We start from the raw sequence: 21,571 nt of genomic DNA, 5'->3' as shown, positions 1-21,571 counted from the left end.
AAAATGGTTTTTTTTCTAATTCGTAATTTTATGTCTCAAGATGAGGTGTGTGCATATGTACATGCCTTCGGCATTACAAACATTTGTTTCAAAACATGTCATAAAACTAGAAAGCTTGTAGAAAGCTCCTGGGATAAAGACGACCACATGTCTTCCAGGCAGATTGTATCCCTGAGACTGTGGATTGTGTAGAATGATGATCAGCAGTGTTTGAGGAGACACATCTATAACCACATTTGCAATCCTCATTCCTCATGATAGAAGAAATGGACAAGGGGTGTAAAAAGGCACTTGTTTACTAAGAGTTGTAACCTTTTCTTTCTGTAACTTATTGCTGTAAGCTTCCCCCGGGAATTTCGCTGCCTGCATCCCAGGTCCAAGGCTTTGGATTATGGGTTATGCCCAGCAGCATAACCTTGGCATGTGCTGCTGAGGAAGAACTGTGAGAGAGTCCAGAAAAATAACAACAGTGAAATTGCAGGTAGGATTTTTGAGGCAGGATCATTAGTAGCTCAAAGATTCCAGAGGTAAATACCATCATGGAAGGTACAAAATCCTAAAGTAGAAAAACAGGGAATCAAGTTGGGGCAGGAATTGTTGTGGTTATCAGGTCAAGTCTTTAGTGCTGATGAAGATGATGGCTCAGCAGTATTCAAGGATCTGTCTTGGGAGCCACAAAGGCTGACCCTTCCGAGGTGCCTGCCTCATCTCAGCAAGTTAGTCGTTAAATGTTTTACACTTCAAAGTTTGTACGTCTAACCTACAGTTTTTCTCTGCCCCCAGCTAAGTATGCCAGAACACACTGACTCAAAAAAGGAGTGGTAAAAGAATAATTGAAGATGCATTTTGATATTGATTGTAAGGTTTTGGTCATGCCCCCCCCCTCTAATAATTAAAATTCAATCAGTTAAGGGGTACATCATGTATCTACCCTTGGCATTTAGGGCTTGTGTTTTGAAAGAGTGAGAAGAGTGCTGCATTAAGCTTGTTCCTTGTCGTCAGAGAAATCTCCTTCAGTGTGTGGGTATTTTAAACTCGGGCTGCTTCCAGTGTTACTGATGCTTGAACAAATCACAGAGTGGGACTTCCTCAATGCACACAAAGCATCAGCTGTTAAGCAAGTAACACAGTGCTTTCTCCCGTTCAGCTCTCCTCCTTGTACCTGTAACTTTCTTCTGTGGTGTGACCAAAATGTGCTCATTACATCTATCCTGTCTTCAGTAAATCAGAGCCTGTTGACATGGAATGGCGCTGCGCTCCATGCAGCTGGGTGAAAATCTCTTTGCTCTGGCTTCTGGCTGTTTTAATTGTACTAAATGGCTTCTTGATTGACTTGGAGTTTGTACAGAGATGGCTTCTAGTCAGTTATCTAACTACTAATCTCTACTGTTATTTCTCAAGGCAATTCTGCCATCCTTTCTGAAGTGTTTTAAGTACTCTTCAGAAGGGTTACCATTCAATATTCAATCTTAGCTATCCATGTCTATACCACTGCTTCCTAGAGAAGTACTTTTGATTTAGTCACAGCGTGCCTGCTATGTTAGTTTTTGTCATCTTCATCATGCATCCCAAAGAGAAAGTACTGGTGAGAGAACATTCTTTGGGTTGGCTCAGTATAGCCGTTCTTAAGTAAATGAGGTGCAATGAAGATAAGCCAAATATGATGGTCACTGACGGTGGATTTGGGAGGAAATGCAGCTTTCATCGGTGGGGATGGGGTTTTGATCTTTCTTTGATCTTCCTCACACACTGGAAGGATGTTATCAGACAGCATAAATGAAGCTCCTAAATCATGCCAAGTTCATGAGTTGAAATGGAGGTTTTAGAAATATAGAATTGTACCTTTCCTTTTTTTCCCTTCCCTATTTATTTAGTTCTTGCCCTTTTCCACAATCAAAAATATATTTGGTTTTATTATCCTGTTTTCTTATTTTTATCCCATACAACATGGGCTTTAACTTGTGCATTTATCTCTGTATAAGGTACCCAGGCATCCACAGAAACGCTTGGCACTTTCAGAGGGGTTCAGAATTGCCAGTGTGTACATGCAGTACATTGCAGGGCTGGAACTTGACTTTGAAAGGAATATATCAGAGTTTAATAAAGGTTAAAAGTGAAAGTGTGAAATGATTTAGGCTTTTTCTTTCTTGAGTGATGAGTGACTTGTGATTAGTTACACGATCTTTTTAAAGAGACTGTTGAAGTAGTATTACCACCTATTAAAATGAATGTGCCAGCTTTAAATTCATAATCAATTATCCTTTTACTTTTTATAGTTGTCTTCTCTGAGAAGAGAGAGAGCAGCTGAGAAAGTTCACGAATAAATCTTATCTTCTGGATAAAAGAAGCCGTCATCATGTATATCTTGGTTTAATTGATATCCTTCTGGCATATTGCTATGAAATCTGTGTCAATGAAGGAGACAAGAATGTAAGTTTAAAAAAAAAAATTAGTATGTTTTAGAACCTAGTGCTGGACCCTGTACTGTCATTTAGGAAACTTACCTTTTAAAGTGAACTTCCAAGAATTAAAAATGTATATTAATGAGAAATGTAAAATGAAAGTATTTATATCTCTAGATTGAGCTGTTGGGGTGCACGTGGGGATTAATATGATTTCTAAATACTTCTGTTCTTCTGGAGCAGTGTTTGAGCTGTAGGAGAGAAGTGGAGTTGCAGGAGACTCCAGACAATTCTGTTTGTTTCTGATTTGGTTTGTATTGTGATGAGTCTTGATTTCTGTAAATGCAGATTTTCAAAAAAATTGTTCTTTTATATTGATGGTTCTTCCCTTCTGTTTTTTGGACAGTTCTGTAATAGGTGTGTTTGTAATAACACCACTACTGATTTGGATTCTGAAAAAGCATAGAAAATTATTAAGTCCGTAGAACTGAAACTGCACATAGTGTTTATATAGGCTGCCATTATATGCCTTTAACAAAAGTTTTTTGTGGGTTTTTTTGGGGGTCTTTTTGTGTTTTGTGGTTTGTTTTTTTTTTTTTTTTTTTTTTTAAAGCATATGCACTGAGTATGGAAGGTGTTTCCTGAGGCATTCTGGAAATTAGAGTGAGACATTAGAAATTTTAAAAATTGACACACATTTAAAAAATAAAAAAAATCCTAATGCACAGTTTTATTCTTCTAGTATTCAAACACTGTAGGAAGGCATGTTTCCATTTTCAGGATTCTAGTGTTGCCCATCTCTTACACAAGCAGCAGCCAGTGTTCTGCATCGTAGGCTTTTTACAGGATATAAAGAATTAAGAAGTTTAGAATGGATTCCGTGCTGTTCTGGATGTTTCTGAAATGGACTTGCTTCCTAGATACAACTTTATGCCTAGCATCTCCTCTGTTGATAATAACCAATGAGATGTTTTCTCCATGCTTTTAATCAAAATATTGAAACGTAATAATCAAAACCATTCTGTCTTAATCAGAATGAATTGCGGGGCATGGATTTTTGAATGGCAGGCAGAAACGTCCAGACCTGCTTATTCAACAGAATATAGTCTAAGATGGTTGTTGTATTTGTGTGTTAGTGTTGCACAAAATTGCAAATATGCAAGGAACACAATTGTACAATTCTTTATTGATCTTTGCAATAACCATATGGTATATGTGGAAAACACACTGTGGGTTTTTTCCTTTTTTTTTCTTCTTTCTTTCTCCTCTTTTTAAAAGGAGAACCAAGACATTCAAGCCACACAAATCTTTACTAGAGCCAGGATTATAGATCAAGGCTTCCTGGCTTTTTGCCCTAATCATCCCAGTAGACCACACTACCACACACATACTATGAATCTGTCACATTTTAAGAGTAATGACATTTTACATGTGCTGCTGGCTTTAGGAGCCTCTCTGAAAGCCAAAAGTTTTGAGCTGTTTTCACAAAACAGGGCATTTTAGCTTGAGCTTTGTTGATTCAAGTTTCTGTTGCTCGTGTGAAAAGGGACAGAATTCCACTAAATATACCCTTTTTCTATGATTACTGTTGTATTTTAAAGGCTTTGTGCGTGGGATAGATACTCCCAATACGGAAACCAATTCAGTTATTTAACATCTGCATTGGAATATAATTTTTAATGCTGTCCTGTGACCATTTCAATGCACGTAATATAATTACTGCTTCATATTCACAAAGGTTCTTAAATTGCTGCCAGAATGTTATCTTAAATAGTTTGCCAGCAGTCTTGAATGTTGAATTAGATAATACTTGTTTTATGGTCTCCTCTTAAAATCAGGTTGAATCATCTTGGAACATCAGGAAACTGAGTGCAACATTGTGCTGGCTGGAGGTAAGTTAAAACTTACGTTTTTCATTATGTGTTTGCTGTATTATTTGGTTTTGGTATTGTATGTTGCCTTTGTGGAAAGCTTACTCTCAGTATTGAAGATGAATTAAGTGTATGCCATCTTTAATTAATGTTACAAGAAATTGATTGTGATTTCTGGGCTCCCAGCTACTAGTAGCCTCAAGAGGCTGGAGTATGGCCTCTCATCTGTCTGGGTGCTGGACCTTGTGCTGGCCCATTCTGGAAAAGCTAAGGCTAAGCACTACAAAAAAAGTTGCTTTTTCTGCACTGCTGTCCCTAGCTTCTGACCTTTATTTAGGAAGTAACTGTAATTACTTCTCACATGTGTCCACAGTATGTGTGTGCAACTCCATCCTTGGGGCAAGAAAATAGAGCCTTCTAGCTCCTTGATGAGAAGTCATAGGTACCTTCCCATTTAACTGGCTAAAGCATGTTAAGATAGAAAGGGGGTAAAGGGCATAAAAAGCAGGAATGTAATTTCTTAGTGTTCTTGTGTCTTTTAAGTCCTACCTCAGATGTATGTTTTAATAACTTTTGAAGCTGGCAGGCCTTAATAAAGCAGCTTATTGTTCAATTCTGGGGTTTCGACTGCTGAGACCTTTCTTCAGCCTTCCTAGTTCATCATTCGGCACTTCTAGCTTGCTCTTTTTTCTTGGCTGCAGTTCAGTGGCTTCTGGCTTCTCCATTCTGCTGTGTGGCTTCAGAGTACATTGGAGAGGAACTGGAAGGCTGGAAGTAAATGCAAACCCAGTAATAGGAAAAGCTCTTAGGACTCAATCAAAAGGTTTGGGTGGGTTTTTTTCACCTAAAATGGAGAAACTGACTTCCATATTCTTGTAGCAAAAAGACATCAGTTTCTGTAGTTGTAAAACTTGTCTGTCGTTAAGGCTTTAATGGTGGTGTGATTTTTTTCAGACAAATGCTGAATACTTTTGTTTCAGGTTTCTTGCAGAGTAAATCAGTGGGCATGTGTTGCTTTACCTGCTCCCTTCTTCTCAGTGTTATTGCCGCATCTCTGTTTAGTTGCTGCTAGCCCTTTGAAACCAGCATAGACTAGAGGAAACAAACTGAATTCTATTCCTTGCACTTTCCAATTGTTTACTGAAAGCACACTGGCCTGTGTGATTAAGTTGTTACAGAGCTGGAAATGGAGGGACTTAACCTGGCCTGTAATCCATTATTTTTTATGATGGCAGCAAGCTAGAAAGGACTGTCCTGTCCTCATTCCTGAAATTACTGAGCCAAGTCTCAGTTTGCAGGATCAAAAATGAAATTTCTGACAGGATTTTTTGGTTCAGACCTTCAATGTTTTCTAGTAGTGGCGAATGTTATATTCAGTAATAACTTTGTTCTGTGACAACTGGTTTTATAGATCTGTTAGTTTTAATTTGTTTCCACTTGAATGTTCTGCAGTAGCAAGTCGCTAAGGAGTGCAGTTAAAATGCAGTGATTGCCTTATCGCTCAAATTTTTTTCAGATCCATATCCTAACATAGTGAAGGATCTTCTGCATGTGCTTATCCTATAATGAGCAGTTCTTGGCGCAGCCTGTGCCAACAGTATATTTCACACCCAAAAATTCAGTCTCCTGGCACCAAGCTGTTAATAACTATATCTGTTATACCAACCATGTAGAGGCGGGTGTTTTCATCAATCTGTAAACAAAATTGCCTCAGCTATGGTTTGTTTGAACTGACTGCCATTTTGCTGTGCATGACATGTACACACCTTAGACTCTAAATATTAAATAACAAAACATAAATTATTTAAATGCTTACTGGCGATCCATTAAAATGAAAAATAGATTGGGGTAGTCATATAATGCAAAAAAGTGCTGGCTGTCAAGCAAAGCACTTTTATTAATTTTAATAAATTGAGAGTTCAAGATAAAAATACATATTTTTATTTGAATTCATAAATGGAATATTTTGTCTTGAAAAGTCAAAGCTGGAAAGGAAATCAGTCTCTTAAGAAAGTCTTTAACTCATTAATGCCTCTGGCCTGAGTAAATTGGAGGTCTTCCTCACTCGTAAAGGAGGACAATGAATGCTTTCCCTAGGCAGATATATTTATCCCTGTCTTGAATATCTATAATTTTCATGAAAGGCAGAGTCATGTATCATTTTTAAAGATCTTATATGTACACATGTATTTTGTTAATATCATGTGGTTTTAATTTTTCTTTATTCTTAAAAGGCTTTTTATAGCTTCCCCTTAATATATGTAATAATGTGGGACAGATGTAATTTATTGCTTTAATCTAAAGAATGGCAAAGTCTTGAGTTAGATGTTATATTCTATTCTAATGTTCTCTACATTCTTTTTTAATTCAAAACCACTAAAATGTATAGGACTTCTGTTATCCTGCCACGCAAAATAAATGTGCAGTGTCTTGTTTCTATTTAACATCTTGATTTCCAGATCTATTAAAATAGAGATTTTTAGATGCATAACATATAAAAATGTGGGGGTTTTTTCTATGCTGCTATGACTTTTTTTCCTTAAAGGAAAACAAAAAAACCCTAATTCTTTGTATTGAAAAGCAAGTAGACTAATTCAGATTTTTCACTGATACACACAGAGTTTCACTAGCATTCATGACGTCCTGGTATCTTTTGGAAGAAGAGTGCTATGCTATCCCCTACACAGACATTTCGGATTAGTGACACGTGCCTTCAGTGATACAATCATGATACTGCAACTAGGTAAGTTTTTTAGGGATTGGACGTGATGCCTATATAACCACGTCGTTTATGTCTCTTGTTTTTATAACTTTTAAATCTTTTGCCAGTTTCACCCAAACTTGATAGATTTCAACATTCCTGGACGTTGAAATGGTCCTGTGGTTTTGTGAAAATGGGGCTGGGGAGAGAAGAGAACAAAATTAGTGTCTTAACCAGGAAGAAGCCCCTGCAGCCACCATGTATTAGCCAGTGGAAGATACATGCATTTGTGGTGTAAATGCAGCTGTATGTCAGAAGATCCACACGGAAGAAATGTTATGAATGTCTCATCCTTAGAAAAATCTTTGATCAGATCTTGTATCTTGATAAATCAGGATAGTCCAACTGTGATTTGTAAAGCTTCAGGGAACAGGTCTTCAGAGAACATTATAGTTTTGTTGTAATTGTTCACACTCTGTTGATTTTAAAAGTATTTTTCTGTATGCTGTATTTGTCTGTAAAGAGATTTTTATTGGAAAAGAACATTTTAATGAAGCTTTTTGTTAGGGTAGTAGATAATTAATTGGTTTAGACCCTGTTCTAATGGCATCTAAGTTTTTATTTCAAAGCAGGGTCACTTATTGTTACAAGTATTTTGGAAGTCAGGTTGTTTTTTTGTTCTTTTTTGTGTTCTTTAATTACCTGACTGAAGCCCTGTTAAAAAAGATTAGATGGATTTCTGATAACTTCAATGATTTGTCTCCATCTAAGAGAGTTTTTAAAGCATCCTCTTCAATTATTCTGTTTGATTAAGTTCTCATCATGGTTTTGCAGTTGTAAATCTGGGCAGCTTTCTCTCATGATTTACTGTTTGGAAGAACTATGTTTTAATTTAACCATTTTTCAGTGATGATAGGGTTTCGATAGAAAGGAAGCTTGCCCTAATGTTGAATTCCTGCTCTACTTTGCCAGTTTCTTTTTCTAGAATTAGATCTTTTGTTGGTTTTGTGTGTTGTTGGGTTTTGGTTTTTTTGAGACAGTCCATTAATTATTTTTTTCCCTGTTCAAAATAACTGTATTTGACATCTAGCCATTTGAATTCCTAAACTGTTCCTTTGTGTGTGCCAGTTTTAGTATTGCCATACAGAATCATACGTTGGAGGGCAAAGGGTAGTTTTGTGGTTCATATTCAGTGTTACAGTTCTCTGTAGGATTGAGATGACTCTATGGGAAATCCAGTGATAGTCGGGAAAAACCGAAATCCTGACTTTGTGTCAGCATCAAAACTTGTTTTGCGTCATTGTTCTTTTAGTATTTCCTTTATAATTTTTCTCTCTTAGGACGAGAGGCCAAAATCTCTGACTTGCATAGGTTATCTTAGTTTTCTGCTTGTTAGGAAAATTAGACAGTTCTAAATAACAGCCAAGTAGAGCAGTTCATAAAAAAACATGCAGTGAATACCATGAAAACTATTCTATTGAAAAATAAATAATATTTAAAAAAAAAAATTTAAAACTGAAGTAAAAAACTGACTACACACTACATATTTGTAGCTTTGTTTCGTTTCACATTCAGGAGGAGCTGTCATCATCTTAATGACTGCAAATTATTCTTTCAGCAGTGACATTCTTTTATATATATTCCCTGTTTATCCCAGACAGCTTTCATGTAACAGTACAAATTTTCAAACCTATGGTTATTTCAGCTTCAGTTGTGCAGTTGTAGACAACCATGTTTATATCATGGGTTATTAAAGTTACTTACAACTTTTCTATTTATATGTGAGTTAGTACTTTTAAAAAAGCATTCAGTGTTAGGGGTTTTGGGGTTTTTTTTTTGACAGAAGAATCACTGAGAACAGCACTTCGGTTTATTTTCAGTGCTTGTGAGTTGTGGGATTAAAAAAAAACCAAACCACCACAATTGGCAATATTAATCTTTATTGCTGCCAAAAACTATTGATGATTCAAAATGCCATTTACATTATAACAGTCAGGTAGAGAAGTTTTAAGGGGAAGATATATGTTCTCCACTTATCTCCACTGGCTTATGCTGCTCTTCATAAATGTGAAAAAATAAAATTCTGGTAACAAAACTGAAATCATACGGTGCTGCCAGCCTTTTAGTGTGTTGTTTTTTGTTTTTTTTTTTAAAGAGGCTAGTACATCAGAGGTAAGCTATTTACTTTTCTTTTAATGTTATGATGGAGAATGGTATCAGAGTGAACACTCCATGATCCAACAAAATATTTTCAGTAGTTTGCTAAGGGAGGTGGCATCTACAATAACTCTGTCTGGTTTCCTGCTCCATTCTCCTACATTGGACGTGTGGCTGCTGTTGCCTCCTTATGCTCTGCTTCCAAAACACAGTGGCCCCAGTGGTGCTTATTGTCACGGTCTCCCTGTGCTGCCCATGATGTTCTTGCTTTGTTCCAACAGCAAAGTCCCCATCTTCTCTGGAGGGGTAGTTTGGGTATGGTAACTCATTCTCTACTGGGTCGGGAGATAGGCTAGCCTTGTTTTTTCTGTCCTCAGTGATCTGCATAAAAATTACTGCCATCAGGTTTAACAGAAATTCAACTTTAGTTGTTGATGGTTAGAATAGTTTAGAAGCACTGGAAGAAGTTAAGAAATGCAGCAGGGCCAGCTGCCTTTTGTGCATCTCTGTGCTGTGCTAGTTGCGTGGGAAACGGGGCAGGATGGGGTGACCTGCTGCCTCTGCAGAGCTGGCCGTGGACCTTCAGGACACTGAAAAGGCATGTGCAAGCCTCAAGAAAAGAGGATATGTGCCCATTTCAACTGGAGTTGTTAATAGTAGAGAGGAGGAGACAATCTTGAGTATGAGCCATGATAATCTCCAGGTGCTGCCTGGGAAACAGGCAGAAATACATTACTTCCTTCATGTGGACATAAATCTGTTGGGAGGGGCATTAGCAAGTTAGCAGTGTGGCGATAAAAGAAATGGTGATTAATGTTAACTTCTGAAAGTTCTGGGGTTTGTGTATCAAATTAGTATTTACCGTTATGGTGTGTGTATAGTGTGAAAAGTGCTAAGTGTTTAAATAGTCAACTGCCAAAGGATTGGGAAAGATACAAAATGGATGTACTACCTGTCTGTAATCAGAAGGGGGCGGGGGGGAGTGTGTGTCTGTGTATTCTTAAAAGAAATGGATTTGTAGATAATGCTTGTATTGCCAAAGTTTGTTCAGTCAAAATGTTTCCTTCTTCAAACTTCAGTGGAAATTCAGCCGTGCTTTTGAGGAATTTCTGTTTTTACAAAATACTTACGAACTATGCATTGTGCAAAGCACAGTGGTTAGAGAGAGCATTAAAGTGCTCCGTTACCCTCTTTGTTTACTGGAAATAATGCCTGACCAGTTCGGCACTGTATTGCTATATGTAATGTGATGAACATAGGTAAAAATGACTGTCAAGTAACAGGTAATTAATTCAATTAAATAGTACCACAAAACTATTCCTTTTCATGTAGATGCAAGAGGACTGGTGTTTAACTTAAAGGAAGAATCGCTTTGAGTTGGCCTCATCCTGATTTGAGGTTTCTTTCAGGATGCGGGTAACAGAAGTTGGGGCATAGTATAATATAATGTTTTGATAATAATAAGCACAGTAAACTAATTGATTTAAAAATAGTAAAGAATTCTGATGGGACTGAACTATTATCCCTTGAGTTACGTGACTTGACTTTAAAAATATTAGTGCTATGTTGGTGGATCGCTTCAAAGGTACAGGATAGCTTTTGAAGCTATTATGGATCTTTGCATGTGGTTGAAGCACTTTTTTATTTTGAATTAAGATTTCCTGCCAAAGTGTTAATTGTAAGACAAATGCATTAAGCTGGTTAACATTGAGGTCCTCAGCAGATTTCTTCATATGTTGTTTTAGTGATCTCTATTACTTAAAATACTTAAGCAAAACTCTTCAAAATTCAATGTAGTTATGTATGATATCTACTGTATTTATCTTTTCTTTGGATAGGATTAAAAAAGGAAAAGAAATGCAGTGGTACATCCAGCTACAATGCTATTTCCAACAAAGTGTATACACTGCATTTGACAAAACTTTATCAGGTGTGGTTTTTATCTAAATACATGGGGCCTTTTTTCAGTAGACCTGTAGTGAGTAAGCGGTGTGGACTGATTCTGTCAGTATTTATGGACACTGTGTTACCATTGCATAATACTGATTTGGAAGTTATTGTCTACGAGCTAATAATAAAGAGAAAACTCATTAGTGCAACAGAAAATATGCTTTGCTTCTTTCCATACAGAAGCTAACAACACTACTAGATATAGGATGATATAATTATCCATTAAGAACAGAACCCCTAGCTGGGTAAGGTACTACTGGGATGTTTTCATTTAAAAGTTTGTAAGAGTTCTTTTCTTGTTCTTAAAAATGCTGCTGTTCTCACTTTTTAATGAGACAGTAAAGTTCAGTTTTATCTTTTTAGGTGAATGCTCCTCCTTCTTGAAAATGTGAAAAAACATAGAAGTTTGCAGGAAAAATAACTTAATGTAAAATAGAATGATGGGACTACTAATTTTCTTTGCTTCCAACTTCAGGATTAAAGCTGGTAGAATGTCATGATGGTGTAAAATCAGTAAGTTATTATATCAAATGGCAGATACAGAGCTGAGGTCAAATTGTATCCTTTTTTGAACTAATAAGTGGAAAGAGGACTGGATTCCTGAAGTGTAGAATTAAAGTTGTGGGCTGTTGTCTACCAGCTGTCATAGCAATGAACTCCAGAAGAACCCAGTGATCTGCAGACATATGCACTGACTTTCATGATATTTGCCTTGTCTGCTCAGACACTCTGCAGCTTTTCCTCCTAAATTACAACTCCTCCCCAACAGCAGTGTAATGATTTTTAAGGGCAGGAAAAGAAAACCACTTTTGTCTCAGAAAAACGATGGGTTAGTACTTAGATTTGATACCCCATCTTGCAGTATATCCCAACTTCTCAAGCTGGTTGTTATCCTCCTTTACCTCTAACGCAGATCTTCATGCCTTCACCCACAAAAATACAGGGTATTAGAGTCTCTCTTAAGTTGTATAATGTTCTACATCTTAAATTTTAATAGCTTAGAAGATCAAATATTTTTGATTCTATTACAGAAGTTGGAATCTCTTTTACTTGTACTTTTAGATATAACTAGTTAGTTTTTTCAAATAATCAGGAAATTGTATATAAAAAGCAGTGTATTTATTGATCAGTATAATGCAGAGCTGTAACTTTACACAGAAGATATGCAAAAACTGACTTAAAAATAAATCATTCATATTTTCCTGAAATTATTATAAAAGTTTCTTGTGCCTGCTCTTAAACATTTATTGCTGTTTTTCTAAATAGATGGTTTTTCTTCTTCACCCTTTAACTTAAAAGCACTTGCCTCTTTAAGCTATGTGAAGAAAATGAAATCGATTATCCTTGGCATATCGTTGTCTTCTATTCAATGGCTTTCTTAACTCCAATATACAGTGAATTCTAAAAAATGACAACCCTGGGGCTACAAAAGAAGTAAAACTTTTAAAACTAGCACATTTTAGGTTTGCTTTGATAGACAACCTTTCAGTGAGTTGGACTGCCATAACTGCCAAAAAAGCCCCTAGCCTGTTTGGTTTTTGGCTTCATCTGTTCTTTGATGCAGTTCACTGTATGGTTTCACCAGTACTTGCACTGGCACATCGCAAAGAGCTGTGGAAAAGAGGGAGGCAAAGCAGTACAACTAAGAGTATTTAAGGCAGTGTAAGTAATAATACTACTGAATACCTAACCACAGCCTGAAAGTTAAGAACAGCTGTCTACTGAAAACTGAAGTAGATATCCAAAGACAGAACCTACGGTGTGGAATTTCATGGAAATAGGCCAAGAAACATTTGTATGTCATGGAATAGCCTATGTTAAGGCTTAAATAGTATTTGCTCCGCACCTCTTATTTTTTTTTTTCTTCCTATGATAAGGAGTTAAATGGAGTTTTGTAGGAGGATTTCTTGTTTATAAGCTGCACGTATTAGGATGCATATTCTGGAAGCAGGAATTTGGTAGTTTGCCGTGCTCTGTGTGTTTGCCTGTATGTGGGGTTCCCTATATTATTAAGTCTGGCTAGATTTGCAACCTCTCCGATTAGAGGCCCATTAAGCTACTGTAATCTAAAATTTGAATTTATGAAGAAAGACTACTTTTATTGAGAATTAGTGTTACCGTCACTAATTTACATTGTTACTTGGCAGATAAGTAAGACTTGTGGATGTTGTAAATGGTTCTGGCTGGCAGCTTGACAGCTAGAACCAAAAAAATTAGCAAGATTTTAATTCCACGTATCACTTCTCTTTAAAACAGCATACTTCCTTTTAGTCAAAATAGTTAAGTTTGACAAGCTTGGCTTGACAAGCACTGATGGTGATACAATCTAAAAGTTCATCAGTTATATTTGGGATTTTCTGTTTTCTTTTGCATTCTTTCCTGACATTTCTTCAGTTGCTTTCTTCCAAACCAGTGGGTTTTTTTCAGTTCTGTTTGCCATGGCTTTTTACTCTTCAGGTTCTTTCTCCTTATTGGCATCTCACACATCCTTTAACTTTCATTCTCTGTCTATGTGTCTTTTCAGCACAGAATCACTTAAAAACAAACAAATTTTGTGCTTGAACAGCAGGGGGAGTTCTGATCTTTTTTTTTTTTTTTTTCTAATCTGTAAAATGTAATTTCATCCATGTTCAGGTTTCATAGCCTAGGAGGAGCCAGCCTCTTGGGAGAGAGTTATTAGATTCCATTTGCAGTAGTGGCTGTTTTCATTTGAATGTTTTCCCCCCCCCCCCCCCCCCGCCCCCCATTAAACAGTGAAAATTATTTTTTTTTTTAGTGTTCCCGCACTTAACCCTTCAGCAACCTTCATCAGAAAACTAAGGGAGGAGTTCCAGCTAATTGGAGGTTATGTTAATCAATTTTCTTCATAAATGATGGTGGCATATGAAGACAATTAAACTGACTACAGAAAGATTTCTGGTTGTGGAATGAGAAAACATTCAAGTTTTTAATGTTGTATTGCATTTATCAACTCTATGTCAAATGGCACCTTCTTGAGCCTGAAGTGGGGTTTTCGTTCTGGGGGCTTGCTTTGCCAAATTATTTTGTAATGAACAGAAGTAGGAAAAGTTCTGCTTAATTCAAGGTAGTGGTTAGACGTTAGGTGATGGTGTCACTTACATTGGCTTTACAACTGCTGGGGCTCCTGTGTGCTCGTCCCTGCTGTGTGCTGCGTGTTCCCAACCTTTTTATTTTCCAGCACAGGTATTTGTGTACACATATGGGGAAACAGGTTTTCTCTTTCTTCAGATAAATGATGAGGTATAACTTTTTGTTATTTGCGAGTTACTTTTCAGCTTGCCCTTTTTTTTTTTTTTTAAATATGGTTCACTGTATGGCTGTGCTACAGTTAGGGCTGGCACAGCTGGGAGAAGTGGAAAAGCTGGGGGAGGGGGCTACTTCAGCTGTAGAGAATTACACGCATGACTATGCCTTGAGGCTTTAGTCTTGCAGAGAGACTCCTACTGAATTCAGAGGCTCCACATCCACATAGATGTGGGTACTGAAGGGCGTAGTCATATTACTGCTGTTCTGAGACTTTGAATCAGCTTAAAGTTGCAAGATGGTTGTAGATATGGTTATTAAAGCCTCAAAGGTGAGAAGATGGTAAAGATTATCTATTATGATTTCTAGTGAATTACAAAAAAAATAAAAATCTATTTCCAGGAAGAGCTGCAGTTTTGAAGTGTCTGCTGGACATTCACAAGATTTTTATGGAGAATGACCCTGGCTACATCCTTAATGATCTCTTCATTACAGACTATTGCATCTGGATTCAAAAAACCAAGTAAGTTCTTAAGTAGTTATTGATGTGGGAAATGTTTTTAACATACTTCATCTATGAACAAGTATCAGTAAAATAAAAAAAATGCTGTCTCCTGTAAATGGAAATGTGATGAGTCTTTTTCATTTAGTAACCTTGGCTATCCAACACACATAGTAAGAATAGACATTCAGTGCATTTTTTTTAATGTAGTGGCATCTTTGGGGACAGGAGGAGGAATTGTATTTTAAATAAAAATGTGAATTTTCATTAATATATTAATGGTTTGGGGGGGAAAACAGCTTCTGGGCAATTTTCATTCTATTGTGATCTTAAGAAAAGTTTTTATATAGCAGTTATGTAACATTAGGAAAAATGTTGGAAACAACTCCCTAGTTCAGGGTTGAATTTATAACTTCCAATAGAACTGACAACTTTCAATTCTAGTCAGGCGCACATGCAAACCATTTACATCTATATGAAACAGTTGATTTATAGACTGTAGCAGTTATACTAATTGATTATTAACACCAGAATAACTGTCACAAATCTCTGTGTGCTGTGTACTCTTGCCCCTGTAGCTGCTTGCCAGCTCTCTCTTCCTGGCAGTATGCTTTGGCTTCACTTCATTTGAGAGGAAACAGTGACTCTGCCGCTTCCAGGCGAAGTCCCTGCACTTCAGCACTTTGGTCTCTCACTTGTGTTCTTTCGATGGAGTCAGTGTGGCTTTACTTATCTCCAGAGTCCTGGGAACTTTGCAACCAGACTGGTTAGAAGTATCAGCATGCTTTAATGGTTTAAAAACCAAAGTATTCATAGGAAAACAGTGATTAATGGATTAAATGAACAAAGAAAGTTGCGTGTTCAAATCTTACTAAGCTTTATATTGTTCTTGTCAGATTTATTTTTATTTTTCATACAGCTTTTGTTTTTTCTTCCTTCCTTTTTATGTCTTCACAGCCTTCTCTGAAGGGCCCACAAAAGTATGTGTATGAGTTGCAAGTAATATTTCTCTGAAAAGGAAGGCATTACTAATATAAACACAAAAAATGCCATTGTCATATTTGTTAATATAGCAACATATAGACTCATAAAACAGTGGTTAAAAATAGTCTTTGCATACCAGTTCACAATTTAATGAGAGACTGTGGGAGAAAAAAATAACCTCTCAAGTGCACAAGACACAAAAGCAGTGAGAGGATATAGAGGGAACTTGGTAATAATCATGATCAGAAAGAGCAATATGAAAGAGAATTGAGCCAGCTTGCACAGGCTGTATATTTTGAGTGTGACTTTACCAGTACTTCTTAGAGAATTAAAGGCCTTCAATTCATAGCTGCTTATTGCATGTTGTAGACATTTTTGATTCTTACTCTTCTCTGTATGCTTTCAGTGACTATGTTCCTATATGTAACAAAGCACAAAATGTTGTGAAAGCCGGAGAGGGACTGCTTACAAGGGCGTGTAGTGACAGGACAAGGGGGAATGGCCTTAAGCTGAAGGAGGGGAGATTTAGATTAGATATTAGGAAGAAATTCTTCACTATGAGGGTGATGAGACACTGGGACAGGTTGCCCAGAGAAATTGTGGATGCCCCATCCCTGGAAGTGTTTAAGGCCAGACTGGATGGGGCTTTGGGCAACTTGGTCTGGTGGAGGGTGTCCCTGCCCATGGCAGGGGGGTTGGAACTAGATGGGCTTTATTAAGGTCCCTTCCAACCCAAACCAGTCTGGGATTCTAAAGCAACCACAGGTGTTTCCAAACATTTTGATTGCTCAATCCTGATGAGTTACAGGAACAGCCAGTTCATTATATGCTGTAATTTTTTGAGGAGGCCTTAAATACAAGTATGGGGAAATTCACATTCAGGTTGAAGTTGAGTTGAAAAAGTGCACTAAATGAAGAAGGAAAAAGTTATTTCATGCATCTTTCATGAAGAAATGAGTCATAATACAGTAATATCACTGCTGCCCATATCAATGAATATAATGTCTAGCAAGTCAGTCATAAACCCCAAGGCTTTCTTTAAATACAGCAGAGGAAAATGTATGGTAGATATGAGTGATGTATTAACATATTTACTCCCAGACGCATACATTATGTTCCAGTTAAGCAGAACTGACAGCTTCTGGAAAGAGGGCAATTAAGCTATCTTATTGTCATAATGACATGGCACAATAGTTGTCTGTCATTAGGAGAACAAGAGAAAGAGGAACTGCAAAAAACATTCCTATTTTTAGGGTCTGAATCAGGAAAGCATTTAAGCATATGCTTAAGTCACTCCTGTTCAGTTTAGCAATGAAGCATGTGCTTGAAGTTGAGCATGTGCGAAGTAAACAGGAACACTTTGTTTTTTCCCTTATGTTGAATGCAAAAACAAATTTCACTTGTCATTCAGAAAATACCTTAACAGATATAGAAATGAGTGGTGACTTGTCTGTTAAGAACAAGGGTTCCCAGCTCCCCAAGGTAAGGTATCTGGAGAGGGAGGTGGTACATCTTCTATTCTGTAACATCCTGCTTTGTGGTGCAAGAGTTTTGGGAGGGGGAAGATATTTATAGGTATTTTTGTGATGGTGTTTCAATGAATTTATTTGCGTGTCCAATCAGTCTGGATACTTTCTCTGTTTTGTTTCTTAGCTACTCTTTGCTCCATGCAAGCTTCATTAACTTTCTTTGTCTCCATTTTCTCCTCTCTTTTCATAGCTGTAGTCCCAGGGTGCTCTCAAAAACCTGTGGAGGTTTTTTCTTTTCTTCCCCTCTTTCCTGGTATATAACCAAGTCCTAGTGGAGGTAGGGGCCTCTTTATTTAAACAGTTCAGACAGACTGTAAGTTCTTTCTAGTGAAGAATCTGTGTACTTCAAAAACAGCTGGAAACAAGCTTTTTAGCTCACCTGTAATGGCGGAGAAAAGTCTGGGAGCTGTAGGTTTAGGAAAAAAGTTTGGCACAGGCAAAAATGTAATGGATGTATCAAGTGGTAGTGAGCATGCAGTCCTCTTCCCAGATTAAGCCTGCAAGACAGCAACACCACAGTAGGTACTGGCATTTAAATATTTATCATGGAAACAAAAACCTTATAGCCAACAGTGTGTCAATAGTTGATTACAAATTTGGTTTGAGGTCATAGTTTGATTGTGGCTAAATTAGATGAATAAGTGAATGTGTCACTGGGCTGCAAAATATGATTTATTTTAAACACAATGTATCTGGAATTGGAAATGATTAAGCTGTTGAATAAAACACGTGCAGGTGGCTAATACTCAATATTGTGAACACAGTCTAGTTCTTTAATTCTAAAGATTTTTTCAGATAAATTATTTCATTTGGATACCTGTTATTAAGAGAGAACTAGATTCCTAGAAGTCTTAGACAATGCAAAATATTAGCAAGTGTAGCTGAAATTTCATCTTCCTGTTTGCAATCTTAAAGCTAATTTTACCTGCTTTCTAAGGTTCTACTATTTCTCTTTGAGCTGCTTGTAAAGTTACTATTAATAATTTGATCTGTTGTGTAAAGTGGCATGTCAAATCCTTTGTTCATTAGGTTTTGAAGAAAGGGAGCATGTTGCTCAGCAAAACTTACCAGAAAAGAGGGAAAAGTAAATGTTAACCTGGATAACAAAAGTGAGACAAAGACCTATGGAAGCAGCTTGTAGTAAATCTCAGCAGGTGGTGTCAACATTTATGTTGAAAAGCCAGATGCAGCCAGATGGAAAATTGCATCTTTAACCCCTGAGGTCATAATGACATGTCATCACTTCATTTGATCCCCCTGCTAAGTGAGCTTATCATCCACCCTGCTGTCACTTCTGTTATTACTTTCATTTCCATAATAAAATTAAATTTAATTTGTCTGGTTTGCATGCTTTTTTTTTCTTTAGGTCAGAGCTTTTACAAACCACTATAATACATATGGCAGCCTCTCCAAGTTGAAGTTAAAACTGAATTTGTATTATAAGTCTGAGCTCTTCTCCATTTATTGACTCCTTACTCTGAGCAGAAGAAGATGAGAGAGAGGAGAAAGAGCTTTGGGGAAACCACTGGTTATCTGATAGCTGCAATACAGGCTGCTGAGACCAGGGGAATCTAGGTGTGGGTTTGTTGCAGAAGAGCTTTTTCCCTTCTGCTGGAAGGGAGTTATGTGTCTGTGACCCCACAGGAGTTGTGTCCTTTATAGAAGTCGGAGTAGTTTACCCACTGACTCTTGCTGTGCTGAGGTTCCTTTGTGTAGGCTGATGTCTTTCTCCAGTGTTTTGTATTCCCCTTTGTGCCGGTCTCTATTCACATTGCTTTTTGTTGTCCGCTGTTGTACGTACGTGCCTTCTGGTAGCTCGGCTGCGTAATGACTGCTGGCCATAACATGAGTGGCTAGGTGGAAGGCCGAGTGTCTTCCTATGAGTCCTTGTCCAGGCAGGCAGTTAAGTGCATGCTGTTCTGCACGCCTGTGTAAGAGAACAATTGAGCCCATGCTGATTTAAAATATTTTTACCTAACATTTAAATACATGTTTAGTTTTAAACGTGTACCACTTTAGTAAATGGATGTTTTCTGTGTTCCTGAATTGGAGGTGAAGCTCTTAGTGTTCCTGGCAGTTTTCCAGGGGTTAGTACAGTTGTATACTTCTCAAAGTTTTATGGGTATGAGGAATGCGGGAGAATAAGGTGTTTGATGCCATAAAGAATAAAATTATTATTTGTGTTGTGTATTGTAGTAGCTTCAGTAGAGGAGAACTGTATGTTAGGAGAGATGAGCTGCATCCCCTCTGGAACTGTAGCTGCAACTTGACGTGTTATACCAATATATAGGCTGCTTTAATGTATGCGTGCTCTGTAGTTGCACCTTCATATTGCGGAGCACATATACCTAAAACAAATGCAACCTTGCTAATTTTGGTGACTGTACGTGTAATGTGCCAGTTCAAGCATGGACTATTTGCTTTAGATTAAAAACCAGGATTCCTGGTGGCATTTATGCAGTCTCCATAGACGCTGCTATCTCTATTGGACCTAACTAAATTAAAGCTAACTCAGATACTCTACCCATGTTATATTTGCTTTTCTTGATTTGCAGTGAGACATACCCTAAAAGATAGGCTAGCTTCATAGGTCTGTTTTCCTTTTCATCTCTTTGTTATAATCGAAACCTAGTCCTTGTTACAACATAATTACCTAGTCTGAAGCCAGCGGGGAGTTGCTGCTTTATGTGTAGGGTGTGAAGTTCTCTAAATAAATGTAGGATTAATTACGTTCACAGCATGTCATTGAGGTGATGAGATTGGCTGTGATTGTTCAGCCCCCCTTTTATTTTTCCTAGGTTTTCCGAATTACTGTTTTAATCAATATAGTGTAATGGGGGCCTGAAGTGTTAAGGCCTGATGTTGCAAAAGCATTAAAGAGCCCAAGTCTTACAGGAAAAAAAAATCCTTGAGGTTTAGGATTTTTACTGCCTGTGTTTATCTTAAGGTGCACAAGAAGTAAGGAGCTCAACCTTCAGCATCATAGTTTCAGTCCATTGCGTTCGGTAAAGTTTAGTAGAGGGAAGATTATGTTCATTCTGACCTCTTTCTTGGCTTTAACTGACTTAAATATTTATTTTACAAGTCATCATCTCTATATATATGTAGAAAAGAGTGAGTTTGAATGTATAAGGCAGCATACTAACATTTTTTCATACATTTGCTAATAAGAGTAGTGCTGATAGTTTGACTGTCACGCCCATTTAAAGACACTGTACCACACTGAATCTTCAACAGCCTCTCCTCAGTTCATAGAAGTATTTGCATAGCTGTATAGGTCTGCTATTAATTTCCAAGAAGTTCTCTCCTATGTAGAGCATCTTACTTATTTTCCCTGTATCTTGTTACACACACACACCCCCCCCATATCCTATGCTGTGCTTGCATGTAGGACTAAAAGCATTTGAGTACAGATCATGTATGATAGCCTTCCTGAAAGAATTAGCTTAAGCTCTTGCTAGATTTGGGAAAATGTTTTGTAACATATAACATCTTTAAGCTTGTAGAGTCAAATATTATGATCTTTAGATGAATGTAAATAGAATTTTAACCTACATACCAACTGTATGTTAAAATTATTTGTGAAACTGATCATACATCTGCAAACTTAGAAAACTTTACTGTTATTATTTGCGAAGATCTAGAAAACTTTGAAAAGTGTTTCAAAGTATGTAGAAACTGTTTCGATTGTGCCATTTTTGCAGCTGTTTCTTGGCATTTTTGTTTACTGGTTTAAAGTTTTGTAAAGCTCAAAATACTTGAATAGAGGAAAAACAGGCTTGTAAAAATCTTTCGGTCTTTGCTTTTTTGCTGCTTGTAGAGTTGATATTGATGAAGTTCTATTCACTCTTTGTGGCACTCCCATGTTCCTAGGAATGACTCAACTGTAACATCTGAAAGTCAGGATTGTGCTGCTAAATGAGGGGTGAATAGAGTAACTCTTGTTGACTGTGCACCTCTACTATGAAAACATTAAGTTCAGACAGGAGGATTCAGGAGCAAAATTATCCTAAAAGGTGTATTTCTAACATGTATGTATATTGAATTTTTGATCTGTAATGGGGAGGGATATATTAACAGATAAGAAAAATTAATCAGTGCTTTAAAGCATCCCCAAATGTTAGAGGAATATGCTAATTTTCAGCTGTTAACCTCTTGGATTCAGCAGCCATGATTCAGAACAACAAAGACAAAAGCAGTAATATATTCTG

At 37.1% G+C, this 21,571-nt stretch overlaps 1 protein-coding gene across 1 annotated transcript in view; it reads left to right on the top strand.

Annotated features, from left to right (window-relative positions):
* Positions 1-1,245: 1,245 nt before the first annotated feature.
* The window catches only part of LOC129200354 (protein SHQ1 homolog), a 35,363-nt gene continuing 15,037 nt past the window's right edge, over positions 1,246-21,571 (top strand). The window contains exons 1-5 of the mRNA XM_054811685.1: positions 1,246-1,270; positions 2,294-2,430; positions 4,241-4,294; positions 6,893-7,016; positions 14,748-14,868. Of these exons, the coding sequence (XP_054667660.1) occupies positions 1,246-1,270; positions 2,294-2,430; positions 4,241-4,294; positions 6,893-7,016; positions 14,748-14,868 (461 nt within the window). The remainder of the gene's footprint in view (positions 1,271-2,293; positions 2,431-4,240; positions 4,295-6,892; positions 7,017-14,747; positions 14,869-21,571) is intronic.

The sequence above is a fragment of the Grus americana genome, unplaced genomic scaffold (genome assembly GCF_028858705.1).
Source record: "Grus americana isolate bGruAme1 unplaced genomic scaffold, bGruAme1.mat H_66, whole genome shotgun sequence".
NCBI lineage: Eukaryota > Metazoa > Chordata > Aves > Gruiformes > Gruidae > Grus > Grus americana.
This window is presented reverse-complemented; position numbering and strand designations above follow the sequence as displayed.